Source organism: Nyctibius grandis, chromosome 1 (genome assembly GCF_013368605.1).
Source record: "Nyctibius grandis isolate bNycGra1 chromosome 1, bNycGra1.pri, whole genome shotgun sequence".
Classification (NCBI taxonomy): Eukaryota; Metazoa; Chordata; class Aves; order Nyctibiiformes; family Nyctibiidae; genus Nyctibius; species Nyctibius grandis.
Window position 1 is genome coordinate 56,079,244 of NC_090658.1, and position 17,849 is coordinate 56,097,092.

General features: G+C 43.1%; 1 protein-coding gene across 2 annotated transcripts in view; it reads left to right on the forward strand.

Annotated features, from left to right (window-relative positions):
• The first annotated feature begins 4,590 nt into the window (after window positions 1-4,590).
• EPM2A (EPM2A glucan phosphatase, laforin) overlaps window positions 4,591-17,849 on the forward strand; it is a 40,876-nt gene continuing 27,617 nt past the window's right edge. Inside the window, exons 1-2 of one of the 2 annotated variants that reach the window (XM_068403896.1) lie at window positions 4,833-4,921; window positions 12,341-12,536. Coding sequence is in view for 1 of the 2 variants with exons in the window: in XM_068403886.1 (XP_068259987.1) it covers window positions 4,660-4,921 (262 nt within the window). In the remaining variant the exon portion in view is untranslated. Of the gene's footprint in view, window positions 4,922-12,340; window positions 12,537-17,849 lie in introns of both variants that reach the window. The other variant, XM_068403886.1, reaches the window with a different exon arrangement.

Consider the following 17,849-nt stretch of genomic DNA (forward strand, 5'->3'; position numbering starts at 1 on the left):
ATAATTAGCAGAAACATTTGGAAATTGCAATAACACTTTCTCCATATCTTTACAAGAAAGAAAATGACCTAAAAAGGGAAGAAAGACTAGTCTAGGAAGGAGCACAGCTAAACTAACATCACCCACAACTTGCCATCAGGGACACCCCCCCCCCCCCCGCCCCTCCTCCCTTCTCCAACCAGATCCTTTCAGTATTTGTGTTTTGGTTTTGTTTTTCAAACTCTGTCTTCGCTACAGATTTCCCTACTTGGAAATATTATCGTTTGAGATCACGGTGCGGCAACAACAGGCAAAGCTGTGCCAAGCAGCAAACCGGCCCATGGTGTAAAAGTTTGTAATCAGTAAAGAACATGTACACTATAGACACAGGCTACCCCAACATGCAAGTATTAAGTTCCATCTGTCATTTCAGTAGTGTTCACGTTGTTCAGATGACTGTGTGCTATTTCTATACCTAGTAGACACTTTTCAAATAGGAAAATTGTGAAGAAAAATATGACTTTCCACTTGGAAAACTGAATTTTGGACTGCTGTATACAGTCGACTTCTTGATTAGTGTCTTTATTATAATTTCAGCTGGTAATACTTTATCCAAGTTTCCTGAATGTAACAAACGGTTCAAAACTCTGAGTTCACAAAAATACCAGAACAATTTTATGACAGTAAAGAGACAGTATAAGAAATCAGAGGGACTTCTGTAGCATAAAAAAAACCATAAACATCTCTGTCCTGACTGGTTAATCATCCACAGCAATGGGATTTGAATGAACACAGAATCTCAGCATTATATTTCAGTAGGGCCCTATGTAGAAAGTTAGATTTGTGATTCTGCAAAAGTTTAGTGCACAGCAACAGAAAATGCCTTTACACACATTTTAATCACAGCTGAAATTTCTGGACATTCAAACTTTTGTTTAGAACCCTTTTAGCTACAGCAATTAGGCAGAAACTGTTGATGTTGCAGTTGGTACACAGCCTCAGTGATTCCTCCTCTGAAATCTCCATCGGCTACACAAATTTTGGATGTCCTTACCCAGATGTAAGGATTGTGATCTCTAGAGCCCCCTCTTGGATACTAATGCTGTAGAAAAATAATCCATCTTTTTCATACAATTCTGCCCATTTAGTCAGTTAGAAACTGTATTGGGTTTGCATGGCAAGGTTTTGGTAGCTGGGGGGCTACAGGGGTGGCTTCTGTGAGAAGCTGCTAGAAGCTTCCCCCATGTCTGACAGAGCCATTGCCAGTCGGCTCCAAGATGGACCCACCACTGGCCAAGGCTGAGCCCATCAGCAACGGTGGTAGCACCTCTGTGATAATGTATGAAAAGGGGGGAAAAAACCTGCATGGCTGCAGCTGAAGAGAGGAGTGAGAACATGTGAGAGAAACAGCCCTGCAGACACCAAGGTCAGTGAAGAAGGAGGGGGAGGAGGTGCTCCAGGTGCCAGAGAAGAGTTTCCCGTGCAGCCCTTGGTGAAGATCATGGTGAGGCAGGCTGTCCCCCTGCAGCCCCTGGAGGTCCGCGGTAGAGCAGATATCCACCTGCAGCCCATGGAGGACCCTACGCTGGAGCAGGCTCCTGGCAGGACCTGTGGACCCATGGAGAGATAGAGAGGAGCCCACGCTGGAGCAGGTTTGCTGGCAGGACTTGTGACCCTTTGGGGGACCCGTGCTGGAGCAGTCTGTTCCTGAAGATCTGCACCCTGTGGAAGGGACCCATGCTGGAGCAGTTTGTGAAGAACTGCAGCCTGTGGGAAGGACTCATGCTGGAGAAGTTTGTGGAGAACTGTCTCCCGTGGGAGGGGCCCCACACTGGAGCAGGGGAAGAGTGTGAGGAGTCCTCCCCCTGAGGAGGAAGGGAGTGGCAGAGACAACATGTGATGAACTGACCGAAACCCCCATTCCCCATCCCCCTGCACCGCTGGCGGGGAGGAGGTAGAGAATTCAGGAGTGAAGTTGATTCCAGAAAAAAGGGAGGGGTGGGGGGAAGGTGTTTTAAGATTTGTTTTTATTTCTCATTATCCTACTGTGATTTGATTGGTAATAAATTAAACTAATTTCCCCAAGTCGAGTCTGTTTTGCCCATGACAATAATTGCTGAGTGATCTCCCTGTCCTTATCTCGACCCATGTTTTCTCTCCCCTGTCCAGTTGAGGAGGGGAGTGATAGAGTGGCTTTGGTGGGCACCTGGCATCCAGCCAGGGTCAGTCCACTACAGAAACAGAGTCAGCATTGACAAACACCTGGGATGGTACCAGTGACAATAAACTGAAGGGTTTAAAATAAATTTGGCACTAAGCATCACTGTGTTGCTAGTTTACTATTAGATTTGAGGTAGATCAAGGCTTCCACTCAGTAGATGCTGTAGGTGTAAGTATATTGCTAGATCATAAACAGCTGTTATGGACACAAAGGCACAACATTTATTATTACAATTCAGACAGACCACTAAGATGGTAGTTTGTTCCCACAAGAATGAACAGTTAACAATAGTTTCTGGGACAGTTAAAAGCAACTTGTTAGGGTTTTGGCCCCTTTATGCTAAAGCTTTTTGATGGGACGTGTAAGCCTTGCTAAGTTGGAATGAGGACTTAATGTCGGAAGAAAGAAAAGGAAATGGTCATGTTTAATTTTGTGGCTGTAAAAGATGACTGGATTATAGGGAAGGCTTTTAGGTTTGAGAATAGTGTTGAGGACTGCAGGGGAAGAGCACTGGTCAGGCAGTACTAGGATAAGGGGTCATTTTGGCAAAGGAAACTAGTTTATTGTTAATTCCTTAGGAGGCTTAGGGTGACACTTAAAAATAAATTTAGGGTTATGACAATGGCGCAACAATGGAAGTACTTCTTCACCTCCTGCAATCCCAAACAATAACAGTAAATGTAACATTCCCCCCCTCCACCTTTACTCCAGCTAAAATTCCAGTTTAGAGACGACAAATCCATAGACTATGCAAATCTAGCAATGGAAAAAACACACATTTGCCTTTGCTTCTGAGCTTAAACACAAACCTCACGGTACCTATAGCTTACCAGTCTCAGATCTAACAAGAATCCATTTTATCCTGTCTACAGCCCTCACTCAGTCCACAACTTGGTAGTATTCATCAATAAGAACTTCTCTTCTGTTCCCACTATCCTCAACTCATGGGACTTCAGAGTCCCAAGCCAATCTCCAGTTCTAGTTTTTATCCCAGTCTTGCAGGATCCAGCAATAAATCCAGTTTTTTCAGCCTTTCTTGGTTGCTCTCTCAGTGCTAACCCTAATCTGAACTAGGGTTTTGAGGAAAGAGCAGGAAGTCAAGCTTGTCACTTTCTGTCATCTTTAACAATCTAACACCCAATATCGATAGGCACAAAATGGATTAAGGCAGAACCTGCAGAAAAAACGTACGGAATTATTTTTAAAGCTAGTATTTGGCACATCAGAGAAGATGTGATGAAACACATGGGTAACTCGACTGTAAAGCTGAGCAAAAGCAAAGATTAAGATGTAATGCTTTGTCCCACAAAGGCAGCAGTGCTATGGTGAGGGCTGGTGCTAGCAGAAATGGATGTAGGACAGCCAGAACTCCCTTAGCTTTGGTTATGTCTGGAAAAGTGGTCGCATATCACTTACTCAAGTTCAATGAGGATCAGTGAAAATGAGCTAAAGCACTCTGAAAAATAAATTTGGCAGTACATAAGCTTCAGTGTGTCATCACCCCTGAACACTGGAAACAAGCAGCCATCTTCTGAGGCAGCATTTCTTTTGACTCATTGAAAGGCCATGATCCTGTTCCCACAACTTGACCTAAATAAAATTACCACTCCTCTGTTTCTGTCCTTAAACGCTTCTGAAATGGGTGTATTCAGACAAGGACTGCCCTGTAAATGGTTGGATTGTATCCTCCTTCTCAGGCGTTCTTTGCAAGCTCTGAACATTGCTACATGCAGGAGTTGCCAAATTACATCCAGAAGGGCAAAACAGAACACTGGCAGCTGGGAGCTACAGTTTTAAAGAGCTTTCTAACCTCCCCCAATAGTTCACATTTCTGGTCTCACCATGACTGACTGCCCGTCCGCAGAGAAGATATAAACATCATGGACACTTAAGTGTTTGTTATTTGAGGCTAAACCTCGTTTGCAATGCCGCACGTACGGCAGTTATTTAATGATGTGTTTGCTGCGCTCAGATGAAGTCTGGGCTCTCAGGAGTAACTGCAGTAGCTTCCTTTAACGAAGTGACAATACTCACTTGCTAAAGCCGGTGTACATAACGTGTAGCCTTTTGCAACCTGGAAAGCCAGTATCTACCTGCAGAGATAATGCTCCGTTCCAGTCCCGGTTTTAGGCGGCTGTCCGCGGTACGTGCTGTTTTAACCCCCAACCGGTATTTTGGGAGGGCAGGCCCCTCAGCTATGTGCGGGCCGGTACACAAGCACCCTAAAACGCCACACCCGGAAAAGCCCTGACGCACGGAGCCGCTGCCGGGGCGCCGCCGAGCCCGGCCGCTGCCGCCCCCCCCCGCCAACCCAGCACTCGGGGCGGGCGCCCGAGGGGAGCGGCCCAGGCACGGCGTCCCGCCCCCGCCTCAGCCGGAAGTGCGGGGCAGGCGCGGCCCCCTGGCGGCGGCGCGGCCCTACGGCCGGGGCCGTCCTCAGACGGACGCGGCTGCCCGCCATGCTGTTCCGTTTCGGCGTGGTGCTGCCGGCCCGGATGACGGAGGGCGGTGGCATGCTCCTGGTGGCCGGCTCCCGGCCGGAGCTGGGCCAGTGGGACCCGCAGCGCGCCGTGCCCATGAAGCCGGCGCGGCCGACCGCCCCCCTGCCAGCCCAGGAGCCCGCGCTGTGGCTGGCGGAGGTGGTGCTGCCGGACGAGGACGCCGCCAACCCGTTCTGGTACAAGTTCCTCCGGCGGCAGGGCGGCGACCTCCTCTGGGAAGGTAACGGAAGGGCCTCGGTGGCGGCGGCCCGCCCCCCTCCTTCGCGCCACCCCGCCCCCTCCTTCGCGCCACCCCGCCCCCCCCTTCGCGCCGCCCCTTCGCCGCAGCCTTCGCCCCTCCCGCCCTGGCTGGAGGAAGGAGAGGCCCGCGAGGCGCCGGCGCGCGGGGCCTGCCGCTGGCGGCGGGTGGGGGCCGCGTGCTCGGTCGCTGTCCGCGCGCCGTGGGGCTGCGGCGGGCGGGAGCGGTGAGGCTGCAGCGAGGCTGGTGGGAGCGGGGTGGGCTCGGCGCCGCCGCCCGGCCCTCAGCAGCCGTGGGGCCGGCGGGGGGCGGCCGGCGGGGCGGCTCCGCCGGGGCAGAGCAGAGGTGGGAGCTGTTCTCCTTGAGGGATCGCTCCTCTTGCTGGCGGCTCCGACGGCTCCGCCTTGCCCGCTGCTCCGGAGCATCGCCCGGGGACGGGGAGGGGTGTCGCCGTCAAACGGGCCGTACCCTGGGCTTGGTGCTGCCGGGTGTCGGCCGGAACGGCGTCGGCCGGCTCCTGTACAGAGAAGGCCTGAATTACGCTTGCAGGTAGAAAGAACCTCCTAGGATGTCGTGACATGACATGAGCACTCGCTAACACAACACTTTTTAGCCGTGTTGTGGGAGAGTGAATGCAGAAGGAAGCTGCTCTTCTAGGTTGGTAAAAGTCCTTTGAAACAGTTTCATCATTTTTTTTCTTACTTTAGGCATCCATTGTCCTGAAGTTTTGTTTTCTTTCTTTCCCCACAAGTAAGGAACTCGGAATTTCCTACTTAGGCGTTAAGGTGTGATTTGTTACTTTATTTCAGTAAGCTGAAATGTCATGGTGGCATTTTCAGGCTGGTAAATTTTACCATTGGAATCGCTGAAAAAAAATAGGGAAAAGTTCTATGGCAGCTTGTCCAGTCGTCTTGCTGTTTCAGCAGTACTTCCACCATGATTTTCTCCTGTTTTGTGTTGTCAAATGTTGAATAACTTTAGTCAGTTTCCATGTGCTCTTCTAGTATAGTTAATTTGTATCTTAAATAAGAGAAAACACTCATACAATAGTGAGTCAAATAAAGCTCTAAATATACCTCTTGTCCCTGAGGAATGGATCGGACTTGGTGAAGGAAGACAGATGACTAGGTAATTTGTGAGGGTTTTTTTAAACTTATAAAATGGTTTTATAATCCATGTACCGAAATAACACATTGTAGAGCAGTTGCTCTTTGCCCATTTTAAGAATACATATCACACTTTTAAACTGCTGTTCTGTCATATAGACTAAAACATGCATGTTGTCATAACTGTTGCATTTGGTTTTTCTTCTTTATACTAATAAAAGACTACACGTTAATAATACGTTCACAGAAGTTTACATCCTGAAGCACTATTTACACCATGTAATAGTAACTTTTTTATTTAGCAGCTACAATAAATAGTATATTCTGCCTGGTTTAACCATGTTTTTCTTTTGCAGAAATGCAGGAAAAGTGAATTTATGGAATAAAAATCTTTGTGCCTGTCCAAGGAAGCAGAATTGTGTCTCTTTTGAAGGTGCCAAGTTGTACATAGTATGCCAGTGATATTGGTGTATAAAGAGGTCCTCACCAAGCAGAATACAGAAATCATAATAGAGTGTTCCAGTCTGTAGAGAATCTGCAATTGTAAGGTGATGGTTACTGTCTAGTTTGGAAGTAATGATATCTCAAGGTATTTGTCCATACTTGGGAGCACATTTAGTAACTGTAGTCTGTTGAGTAATAAATTTACTCTGTTTTGGCAGTAGCGCTGCTGATGCAGTTTTAGGATTAACCTATATGGGATTTTGTTCTTGTCATTGTGAATGCTCAGTGGTTTGAGCTTATGGCTTAGCTAGAATGATGGAAAACAAATGGGCATATCATCCAAATGCACAGGGATTTTTTAGTTAATCATTCACATCAGCCGTTTTTTTTCTAAGTTGTCATTTACCAGAAAGAACTAAATTTGCTTAAACCCTGAAATTTATTGTTCTTCGTGTATTACATGAAGGGAGCTTAAGGATGTTTTTCTATCCAATAATTAATCACTATCTTGCATTCTTTTTTTTGTGTCATCTATTTTAATGATTTTTTTTCAACTGCAGATCAATAAAAGTTTTGGCTGTCATCTGTTTATTCTTGTAAAAATCACAGTTTGAAAAGACAACTACCTTTTTTTAAAAAAAGAACAAAACTTTTTTTTTGTGATAAGCAAATGCTGTGCTTTGGCTCTTTAGTATCCTATGTGTTTAGAATTAAAATGTGCTTTGGGAGACATGACAGCTTGGAAAGTAAAAGTAAATTGTGCCTGCTGTCAAAATTAAATAAATACAAGATGAAACTTATGCTTGAATTTATTTTTGTGAATTTATGTTTGAACACTCATCTGTGCTTTTTTTCTCCTTTACTCTGGTCTGAATAAACTGTAGGTACTATACAAGATACATGTTTCATAAAAGGACAGAGGAGTTACTAGGTATGCCCTAGCCTGTATTTTGAAATGATGGAATACAGTCTATTGACGCCTGACATTTTCAGAAGGGTATAAGAAGGATAAGCTTATATTCTAAATTATTGATCCATTTTCACATAACCATTAGTTTGATGTAGTTGGTGCTTGCTGGAAGCTTGATAGATACAGTATTTCCAGTTAAAGCAGAAAAGCACGATCAACCTACATTCTAGTAATTTGTAGAGGTGAGCAGAGCCTTATTCCTTCCAAAAAAAAAACCATCTCTGGTTTTGGGGAGGGGGGAGGAGAGAAAAGGAGATGTCTTGTTTGCACTTCTCTGCTGCTGCTGTTCTTCATGGTTTCTTGGAGGCCCAAAACAAACAATACAATGCAGTTCGGTTTAAAAACTGTGGTTACGCAGCCTGTGGCTGACTGTTGGCCTTCCAATGTTTCCAGTTTGTACTCGTGTTGGCTTGTTAGTTACTGGTCAAGCCATCTGTTGGACAACATACACTTCTGATGGTAGTTCAAGAAGACTGGTACGTTTATGGAGTAGTAAAGGCTTTCATAATATTGTAATATAATTAGCAAAAATATCAGAAGTAAAATTTACTCATAGCTTTCAAGGGTTGAGCACTTGATTGGCTGAGAACATTGATGGTAGTAAGGGACATTAAAATTTCATTTTTGAAGTGGCAGTGTGTTGAAACCTAAACCAACCTCACTTCTTGGCCTCAACTTCGTGGAACAAAACGGGTATAATTTCTTATTTTAATGGGGGCGATTCTTTTAAGGCAGTATGGGAAGTTAATGCCTAGTTGCTATTCGAGTTGGAGAGATTGTAACAGACAAAAAATATTTGGGGCTAAGCCATAGCACGATAAAGCAATGTAAAAATTCTTTGAGGCCATTCTGGAGAAGTACAGTTGGATGCAACGTTGTTTTTCTACAACTGAGATGCGTCTCTCTTTCTTTCTTTCCCAAAGCTAACCTACAGATCCCCAAATTAGATAGCAGTTGTATTATTAAAAAAATTTTAAAAAATCCCGGAGAGGATAACATTTCTTCGTACCTTTTTTAATGCAGATATTTTGTGTAGTGTTTTTCCCACTGGGTGTCACCATTTTACCTGTGTATAGCCAGTCACTTCCTAGCTGCTTGCAGCTGCTTGCACATTTCATCAGTACTTAGTGTAATCTGTTCTGCTTTTGAAAATAATCCAGGGCTTTACTTGCTTCCTCCATCCCAGTCTTGTTCTGAAGTAGGTAGTGACTAGGAAGGAACATAAAGAGCAAGCGGATGTTGATAGTTGAATAATTTTGCATAATACACATTTTGTTTGTGCAAGGCTGTTGCTTCCCGGACAATGCTAAATGCCTTAACACCTTTCAGATGTAAGGAAACTTTATGAGTCAAAGTGGATAACTCTGAAATGTACTACCCAATACCTCTTTAATGAATGGAGAGAACGTTTTGTCTACAAAGTGCAACAGCTCCTGGTGTTTTGTTTTCAACCCCCCTCAAGACATATACTTAGCATGGATTATGGTACAATTGATAGCAAGTTTTTCATTACTTCCTATCTGTATGTCAGCATTAACCAGCAGACTACTGGAGATCAATAAAACAATGGAGAGTTGCCCATGAAACTGCAAAATTAGAAGAATGAAAATGAGTATGTACACATGCATTCCTCTGGATTTGGCAGGTATGTGTCATTTCCTACCTGCAGGGATAATCAAGGGCCAGCTCTGACTGCTGTGAGAGCCTAATTAAAGCATTTGTGGTTATAATGGTAAAATTACAATAAGTGTGTTGTTTATGCAAATACTTTATTTATTTATCATTTTTCCCATGCCCCGCTTCACTCCCTGCCCTTACTTCCAAGTGACACCAGCATGCAGTATGGGTCGAGAATTTATTTTCAATGGTGAGAAGCACTGAGAAGAGAGAAGTGAAGTAACTGGGATGATAGTTTGGTTAAGATTTTGCCATAGTTGCTATGTTGATGTAGCTTGTTTCCTGCCTATAGTTCAGTAGACTTTTCTGGTCTGGTAAAAAGTAACAATCAGTAATATACAGTCCAATGCCTTAGAGAGTATCAGTCAGAGCAGTTAGGAAGACTGTGTTACATTATCCATTTTGTTGCTGTCAGCCATTATTCTATCAATCAGCTTCATTTACTTTATTCTTATTTCTACCGTCTCTCTGAGAAGAACCTCCTTTTCACATGAGCTGAATTCCCTTTTAGTTGTTTTTCTCTGTCTTAATGTACTTTGTTAGACTGGGCATTTGGGTAAAAACTCTTAGTACCATAGTAGCTCCCACTGAGAAACATCTGTGCCTAAGCAGACCTAGAGAGAGAAATAAAACACGTGGTTTTGAAAGTTGCCTTTGAAAATTCTTATTTTCTCATCTCTGATTAAAAAAAAAAGAAAAAGAAAAAAGCCTTGTTGATTAGCAGCATTAAGAGCTGAGGAGGGCTTTCTTGTAAACCATTTAGTTCTAATTCTGGATAATTTTAAAAAATCTATAAATTAGGAGTAGGCTAATAGACTAAAAACATATTGAATTCAGCCTGGATGTTAATAGGTTTAAAACTTGTTTACTTGGTTATATATATCAGCCCCACCAAATGAGAAGTTGAAACAGTCTGCCTTAAGTCTGGTAGAAAATAAATGTGTGGTGTATTATACAAACAGTCTTCTGCTTTTTGGATATCTCTTTGGACTGGCAAATGCAAGGAAACATTTCTGAAAATTAAACCAGTCATGAAGAAGGCGTTAGTGAAGTGGGTGTGGCAGATTAACAATTTTGTCTTACAGTAATGTGAAGTATTTAAGTAATATATGAAATTCACCTACTGTTTTCAGAATCTAATGAGAAGACAGTTTATCGACAGCAGAAAAAGTAGCAATAAAAAGCAGAGTAACTATTTTTATTAAGCATGCAAGTAAGGGTTAGTACATGACATACAGAATTAAAATGTGTTATTTGGCGCTATCTGTCAGAGGTGTAAAAACAAAGGGCAGCTGTTCTGGGGCTTTACTGCGACTTCAGAAAGGTGTGAATCCCGTCTAAGAGCCTGTGGCAGAGTCGAACTGCCAAAGTACCTGACCTAGCTCAGTTCCAGCGAGGGGAGTTCAGCTTCCCGTCTCTATGGTTCTCAACAATCGATAGCAATTCAGCTTTGGTGGGATTGAAACAGATCCTATTTCAAGACATGAGAGATTGAATTTTGTTCAGACAGGCAGCAGGGAGACTTTCATAGCAGAATCTGGTGTAAAGGGTAAATAAATTTGAATATTGTAAGTGTAGTAATGGAGGTCCAATTAGAGTAATGTCTGATAATGACACCATGCAGTAGCACATTCAGATAACTCTGAGAATTGCCTCCAAAATAGGACTCGAGGCTTTTCTTCATTGTAATGTTGGTATGAAAGATAAGGAAGCTACCAAATACTTAATCTTTTAAATCCTTCACTTAAGAGATTTTTTTTCTATATGTTTCCATTAGTTCCTGTTGTTCTATTACTATTTTTTTTTAGCAGTCTTCTATTCCTTAACCCCTCCCCATTCCTCTGCCCCCAGAGTGTTGATAGTGCCTATGATGTTATTTAATTCTTTCAGGGGAATTTCTAAGCATGAACTCAAGATGTTAATTTACCTTGTTAAAGGACCTCGTTTAATATTTCAAATGTAATTACTTATAATATTTAAGCATACTTAAAATTTTCACTTGACCTGTAAAGCCTGCAAAATTTATGGCAAAGAATGTAAGAGTTAAGTCTTTGCTCTTACTGATTTGTAAGTGATCTGAAAATTGCCTGGCTGCTTGCTGTTTGGATTTGTTAGTTGCCATTGAAGCTAATGGGCATATCTGAGGTCATCTAAGTACCCCTGTGGTTTTCAAAGGTAGCAGTGAGCTGAGAAACATGCTGACCTTGCTGGGGTTTGGAGGTTTGGAAGCTATAGGTCTTGGCGTAGGGTCTAGCTAAGGCAGGGATGAGATATACAGCACCTCTACAGACTCTGCTGTGCTCTGGAGTTTCTACATACCTTCCCTCACACATAAAAACAGAAAAAAAAAAGTCCAGCAAGGTATGCAACACGCCAGGAGCTGGGAGAGCTGTGGCTTAGCAGTACATCAAGTGGCTTTGCTGCAAAGAGCTCTGCAGAGACAGTGGAAGAGGCAATCTTATTTTTTTCATTCATTCATGGTTTTTTTGTTCACCACACTTAATGGTGCTGAGAAATTTCATTGACCTAGATTTTGCTCATTATCTTTTAAGATCAAGCTGAGAATATTACCAGTGTGACTCTTCCAGAGCATTATACAATCTGTGTGCAGTTCTCCTCTGTGTCAAGATGAGTCTGTGCTGTTGGCAGACTGTTGGATTATATTTTTTTCATCCCTGCAGTACAGCTGTAATAAAATAGTAACTGAAGGTTTTTCTTTGTATTCTGCACGTGGTTAGCTCGAATTTCAGAAGATCCTCTTCTGGTCTCTGCTTATCTTCTTCCAGGCCTTGACCTTTGGGCATCCTTTTCTTTTTTACTATACCTTCACCTGGTTTTCCCTTTGTTTCGTTCTTGTCTCCATCTTTTGCCAGTGCCATTTCTCAGTTATGTGGAGATCTGTTTTAATCTTTTGTTTGGTTGTTTGTACAGCTAGCTTCCTTCGTATGCCACTTTTATTATCCTTCGTATGCATCAAACCAGGAGCCATACGTGCAGTCATGCAGATTTGGAAAGAGCCCTCTGTGAGCCTTCAGCTGTAAGCGGGGCCGCTGGTTGCTTTGTTCCCTAGCAGTTCCCTACCTAAATCAGTGGATTCCACTGTGCAACCATCTGTAGTAGAGAGAGCAACAAGTGGGTTGCAAAAGCAATGAGAAACTTTATAATTTAATGCCTATAAACTTATTTTTATTTTTTCTATTTCAGATAAGGATTTTTGCTGTGAAGAGTCACAAAGACAGAATTTAAATAAAATCATTCTGGGCCTTATTGAAGGAAAAAGAGTGCTGCGCTATCAGTTAAACTAGGACCTGTATCTTGTAAAAATCTCTTCCAAATTCCTTTTGTTCTTTAATTAGGAAAGTCCACATGATCAATTAACAGGAGGATTAGTACTGTTCAGGTATTTCGCTTACCCTTTTTTTTATGGTTGAATTTTACATGTTTTCAAATGATTGTGTATTTGTCTCCCAAAGATAAATCATTAAACTAATGTTTTGGCACTTGGAACAATATGTATAAAAACAAGATGAAGAAAAATACTAGTTTAGAAGTGGTCTGGGCTGTAAAAACATGTATTTCCTGTTGTGCATTGCCCTTTCTCAAAGGGCATTTGTGCTTGTTTTCTTTTCTGCAAAGATGAACAGGCGAGTGGAAAACGTGATTTTCTTTGCTTTGCTACTGGCTTTAGGAACAGAAAAGTTGAAATGCTGTTAAAATCTCCCCAAATCTTTGAGGCTGCACAATGTTTTCTTGACTATAAAAAAAAAAATACAATTTCACCCAAATAATTGTTTATTTCATACTAAAAGTACCTGGAAGCCTACCCAGTGGTCTGGTGGTGTGTGCTGTGAGCAACATGTGAGTTCCGAGACTGATATTTTTGTTGTCTTGCAAACGCTGGTGAGGGGGTGCACAGCTGCTGTGTCTGAGCAAGGCATTTACATGGGAATTGTGGTGAATTCCCACTCAGGAGGCTGGTGGAGTCATTGGGGGGTTTATTCAAAGTATCTTGAAGTCTTTGTACAAGGTTCGGGTAAGCTTGGGGAGACTACTCAATGTAAGGGGACAGATGTATTTGCCTGAACAATTTATGCACCAAAGGGTTCCTTTTGGTGAGAGTTTGCCTTGCTGCTCCTCTAGGGATTCAGCAGTACGCTCTCGCGCTCAGCACTGGTGTGGTTCAAGGTGTTTCCCTCCTAATGGAGTCAAGTCTAGAGTGCCCAGCTTGTAACAGGGATGCGAAGTCCTCAGGCCATTCAGTCTCTGCGTGAGTGGTATGTGCAGGGGACTGGCCAGTGGTGCACACTTTATTGCTGGTAAAGATGTGACGTGCGCTTGTGGTCCTGGAAGCATGTTGGATTGCAGCAAATTAAACCTGGATGTTCTCTGTGCCATGTCAGGCGGTGATGTAGAGGCACCTTGACAGCCAAGGTTGCCCAGCACAGTCAGGATAATGATAGCCTTCCCGTCTTGTAGATAGGACCTTTCTGAGCTTCAGGTACGGAAATAAACTTCAGAGCGAGCCCTTCACTTTTGTTAATTCACTTTGTGAAATGCTTTGTGCATTTGAGAAGTGAGTAATAAAGCTGATTTTCTGTGGGGAAGGGCTTCTAAGTGTGACTTCCTAGGAAGTCACTTAGAAGATCTGAAGGTGCAGTGGCCTCTCAGATGATGTAGATAACTGGGACCTGTGGGGGAAATAAGTGAAGTAGGAAGTTGGTGTGGGTATGAACAGCTTCAGTCGCAAGCAGACATGTCCAGATTCTGCACACATGCAGTCTCATGGCACTTCTCTCTGCACTGGCCTCTATCTTTTCTCTCTGGTGCCTGAGCAGAAGGTAAAAAATTAGAAAGGGCCACAGCACATTTCTGATGCACTGAGAAGAATCGTATTCTGCTGAGCTTAGTCCCACTGCCTTCATCAGGTGCTCTGTTTCCTCCCAGATTGACCAACCACACCACACAAACAGCCCTGGACCAGAGAGAGACTGAGGAAGTGGTGCTCTTTGGTCTGTGGTGCTGTTGGTTGCTGCCTGTAGCTAACCCTGTCCTAGGCATGGGAAAGTCCCCATGCTTCAGGGATCCAAATCCAGAAAGGACTTTGCTTGCCTGTCCTGGTGAGTGAGGGGAGAGTAAGTGTTTCACTTAGTGTGCCAAATTTTTATCCTGCCTCTGACTGTGAAAGCTTTTTTCTTCTTGGCACGAACTCTTCCTGTACTTGTGAGAAGTCCTGGACCAGCTCTGAGCCATGAGTCTGTCAGAGTCATGTAACTTCCACAAAGAAGATACAAGGAGTACGCTCCATCAGCAGAGATAAAGGAGCTAAGATGAGACTAAGGCATGTTTTGCTTGGAAGTAGCTCATACTATGAGGCTGATGCACCTTGCTTCAGACAGCAGAAACTCATGAGGAAAGGTTTAAAAAGATAGGGGTGGAAAAGGAAGAACTGAGGATTATCCAGTTAATGATTTCTGCTCATCACTCAAGCTGCGCCCATTTTCCTAGCGTTATACATTCTTCAAATGCATAACAGAACACGTAAGTGATGCTAATTGTTTTCTATTTAAAACAAGGTTTATGATCAGTTACCTTGAATCAATGTTGGTTTCATTGGCTGACTTATTTTTGTATTAAACGACTCTGGAAGATAAAAGTTGAGAGAATTCAATCTTTAGCCCTTTTATAGCAGCTCTAAATTATAGATGAGTTCTACATTACTCATCCAAACTTGTCATCTGGCTCCACTTCTGAAACTGTTTCCTTGCATTGTTGTTTTATGGAATCCAAAATATTACGCTTTTCCTGTGACAAAATGTGCTAGCAGAAGCATGATGTGAACTGACACAACAATTTGCTTTTTCTTTGAAACTTATTTGTTAAATGTGTCTTGTGAAGCAAACTGTGGTGAGAAGCACTTGTGTATCATTTGGATATTGCCTGCGTAGTGAGATCCTGATCATTTGTGGTAATTGCCTTCTTTCATAACTCTTGCAAGGGGAATGGAGAATTCAGCTTCCTGAACAGCTCAGTATGATCATACTGTTCTTTAAATTAGTATTCCTTGGAGATGGTAGCACTCTTCCCTTCCTGTCTGAAATTATATCACTGTATTTGTTGAATATGTATTCAACAAATACATGAATATATATACACACACGAATACATGTACGTCAAATGTATATTCGTATACATTCTGTTGCACAGACATCATATTTCAGTAAGGGGGTTGTTAATTCATAGATCAGTATAAAACATAAGGAGTAGTAAAGAGCTGTGCAATTCTCATGAAAAATGTTACGAGTGCAAGCTGTTATTGTTTACCTGAGTATTACAGCCAAAATGGAAACACACCTTTTGAGATTCGGGTTTGACTGTAGGCCATGGCAGGAAGGTGAGGTGAGTGGTGCAGAAAAACCAACAGCAATAAATAACAATTAGATAAGGAAAATTTTTAGAATGAGATTTGAAAAAACCTGTTTGAGGGAGCAAATGAAACAAACGTCTCGTGGCAATTTACTCTTGGCCCTGCTTTCATGTATGGTTGCAGGCTAGGTATGGGAATGAATGATGGTGAAGGTGAAGAGGTTACAAAGCAAGGAGGTTACTGCCGTTTAAGAAAGCAGATGATAGAAAAGGAAGGAGAAAAAGAGCCAAGAATTAAAGCTGGAGGGGAAGAGGATGGACAGTAAAACTGGCGAATGACAGAAGGACATGCACCTCAAGCAGCAGCAGTTGGAAATGGAAAAGCAGGAGGTGTGCAACTGTGATCATGAAGATGAAGAAGAGTGAGGCTTTGTTGTCTTGTAGGACTGACTGTCACCTCAGGAAAGGAGAAATTCAGCAGGAGAGAGAGATCATAGATTGTGATGGCAAAAATTCATGCAGAAACCCTGATGGGAGAGGAGGAACAGCTGTGAGCAATGGAAGGAGGGAGCCAGAGTGTGTACAAGGTGTCACCCAGCACTAAGGGGACAGACAGGTTGTTTTAGGGATCCTTGGCAGAATGATGACATTACCAGGCATCAGGAGCAGGAGGTACCCATTACACAAGGGTGCCCATGTACAAGGAAGCATAGGGCTGGGAGCAGCAAAAGAGCCAGAGATCCTGAGAACATGGTCCAAAACTGCCAGGGTGCAGTGAGGGCTGGGGGCTGCAGGGACACCCCAGAGTCTGGCAGCCAGGAACAGACAGCCGGGAGCACCAGGGCAGCCCCAGACCCGGGCATTGGGCACCTTCCTGGGGATGGGGACAGGCTGAGACTGGGACGGGACGTTGGTCCGTGGGTGGGTGTGGGCCAGGATCAGACACAGCCTTGTGATGGCTGGGCAGGGCCATGGGGATGTGCATCGCTAGGGACAGTTGTCAGAGAGTAAAATGGGGAAGGCAAGATCTGTTACCTGTGGTTGTAAAGATTTTGCTGAATACATGAAGTCAATTGAGTGTTGTAAGTATCCATGGGTTTTGTTATGTTGCTGTATTTGTTGATGTATGCTGCTGTCTTCAAATATTGTTTAAAAGTGGTAAGAACGTGTAAACAATTAGAAATGTGACATAAAAATGTAGCGGTAAGATTTGTAGCTTCAGGAGCTATATCCTCATCTTGCTCACCTTATTTATCAAAAGCTGTGTCATACCGTTGCGTATGATACATAATGGTTCAGCAATATAGAAAGAGAAAACAGTTTTCTGCCTAATATTTTCTTTTTCTTTTTGGTAAATAATAATATTTCACAATTATGATAGGAAGTGCTGCATGTCATCTAGAAATTAAGAGATTGTTTGAGCTTTACTATTAAATGTTAGTCTTATTCTCTAATCATTGCATTAATACGTCTCCCAAAATGCTCTTGCTCTAGCAAATTTCCCTAAATGTGGTGCTTGGAAGCTGGTCATGCATTTACACGAATGTGAAACTGAGGATATTCCTTCGCGCATAATTTTACTCAGAAATATTCTAACATCATTAATAATGTATAAGTGTAACAGGTTTACATTAAAAGCAAGCCATAGACTGGGTCATTTCTAATCTGCACGATAATTCCTACATGGCAATTAGTATTACAATTAGTATGTAAAAATTATGGGGAGGGGGAGAATATACATGTACTGAATTTTTGGAGGCTAGATAACCTTTGATTGATGACATGACCCAGTTCAATTCAAATTGCTTACTCTGGCATGATATTAAAAATTGGTTTTCTGTACTAAAGCTCACATTATTGCTGTAAGAGAGGAAGGGGTAATGGAAATTAAATAATGGAAAACTGTAAGAAAAATTTCTTACTTTAGACAAAGCCATTTTAGGTAATCATGATTGCTCGGCATTGCAGATGTGACCGTGTCTCTCTTCGTCACTTTGGGCAACTTTACTGTGTATGAGCAGACCCTGTAAGCGGGACACGTGCATCTGAAGAGTACAAAGCAATTCTTTATTAGTTAGCAAACATAAAAGACAGGTGGGATTTAATGAACTCCTAGGCTAGGAGTGCGTCCTGTCCCCAGCAGGACACCTCAAGAGTCTTTGCTGGCCTGGCAGCTGTGAATGAGGTGGAGGAGGACCACCCTTCTCTGCTCCCTGAAACAGGTCGTCATTGCTGCCGGGTTGCTCTCTGCCACCTGCTTGCTTTTCTTCTTTGGGATTTGATGCCTTTCCACGTTTGTGTTTTTCCTCTTAAATCCTTAAGCTGTTAACAACTCCAGTGTCACCAGTCC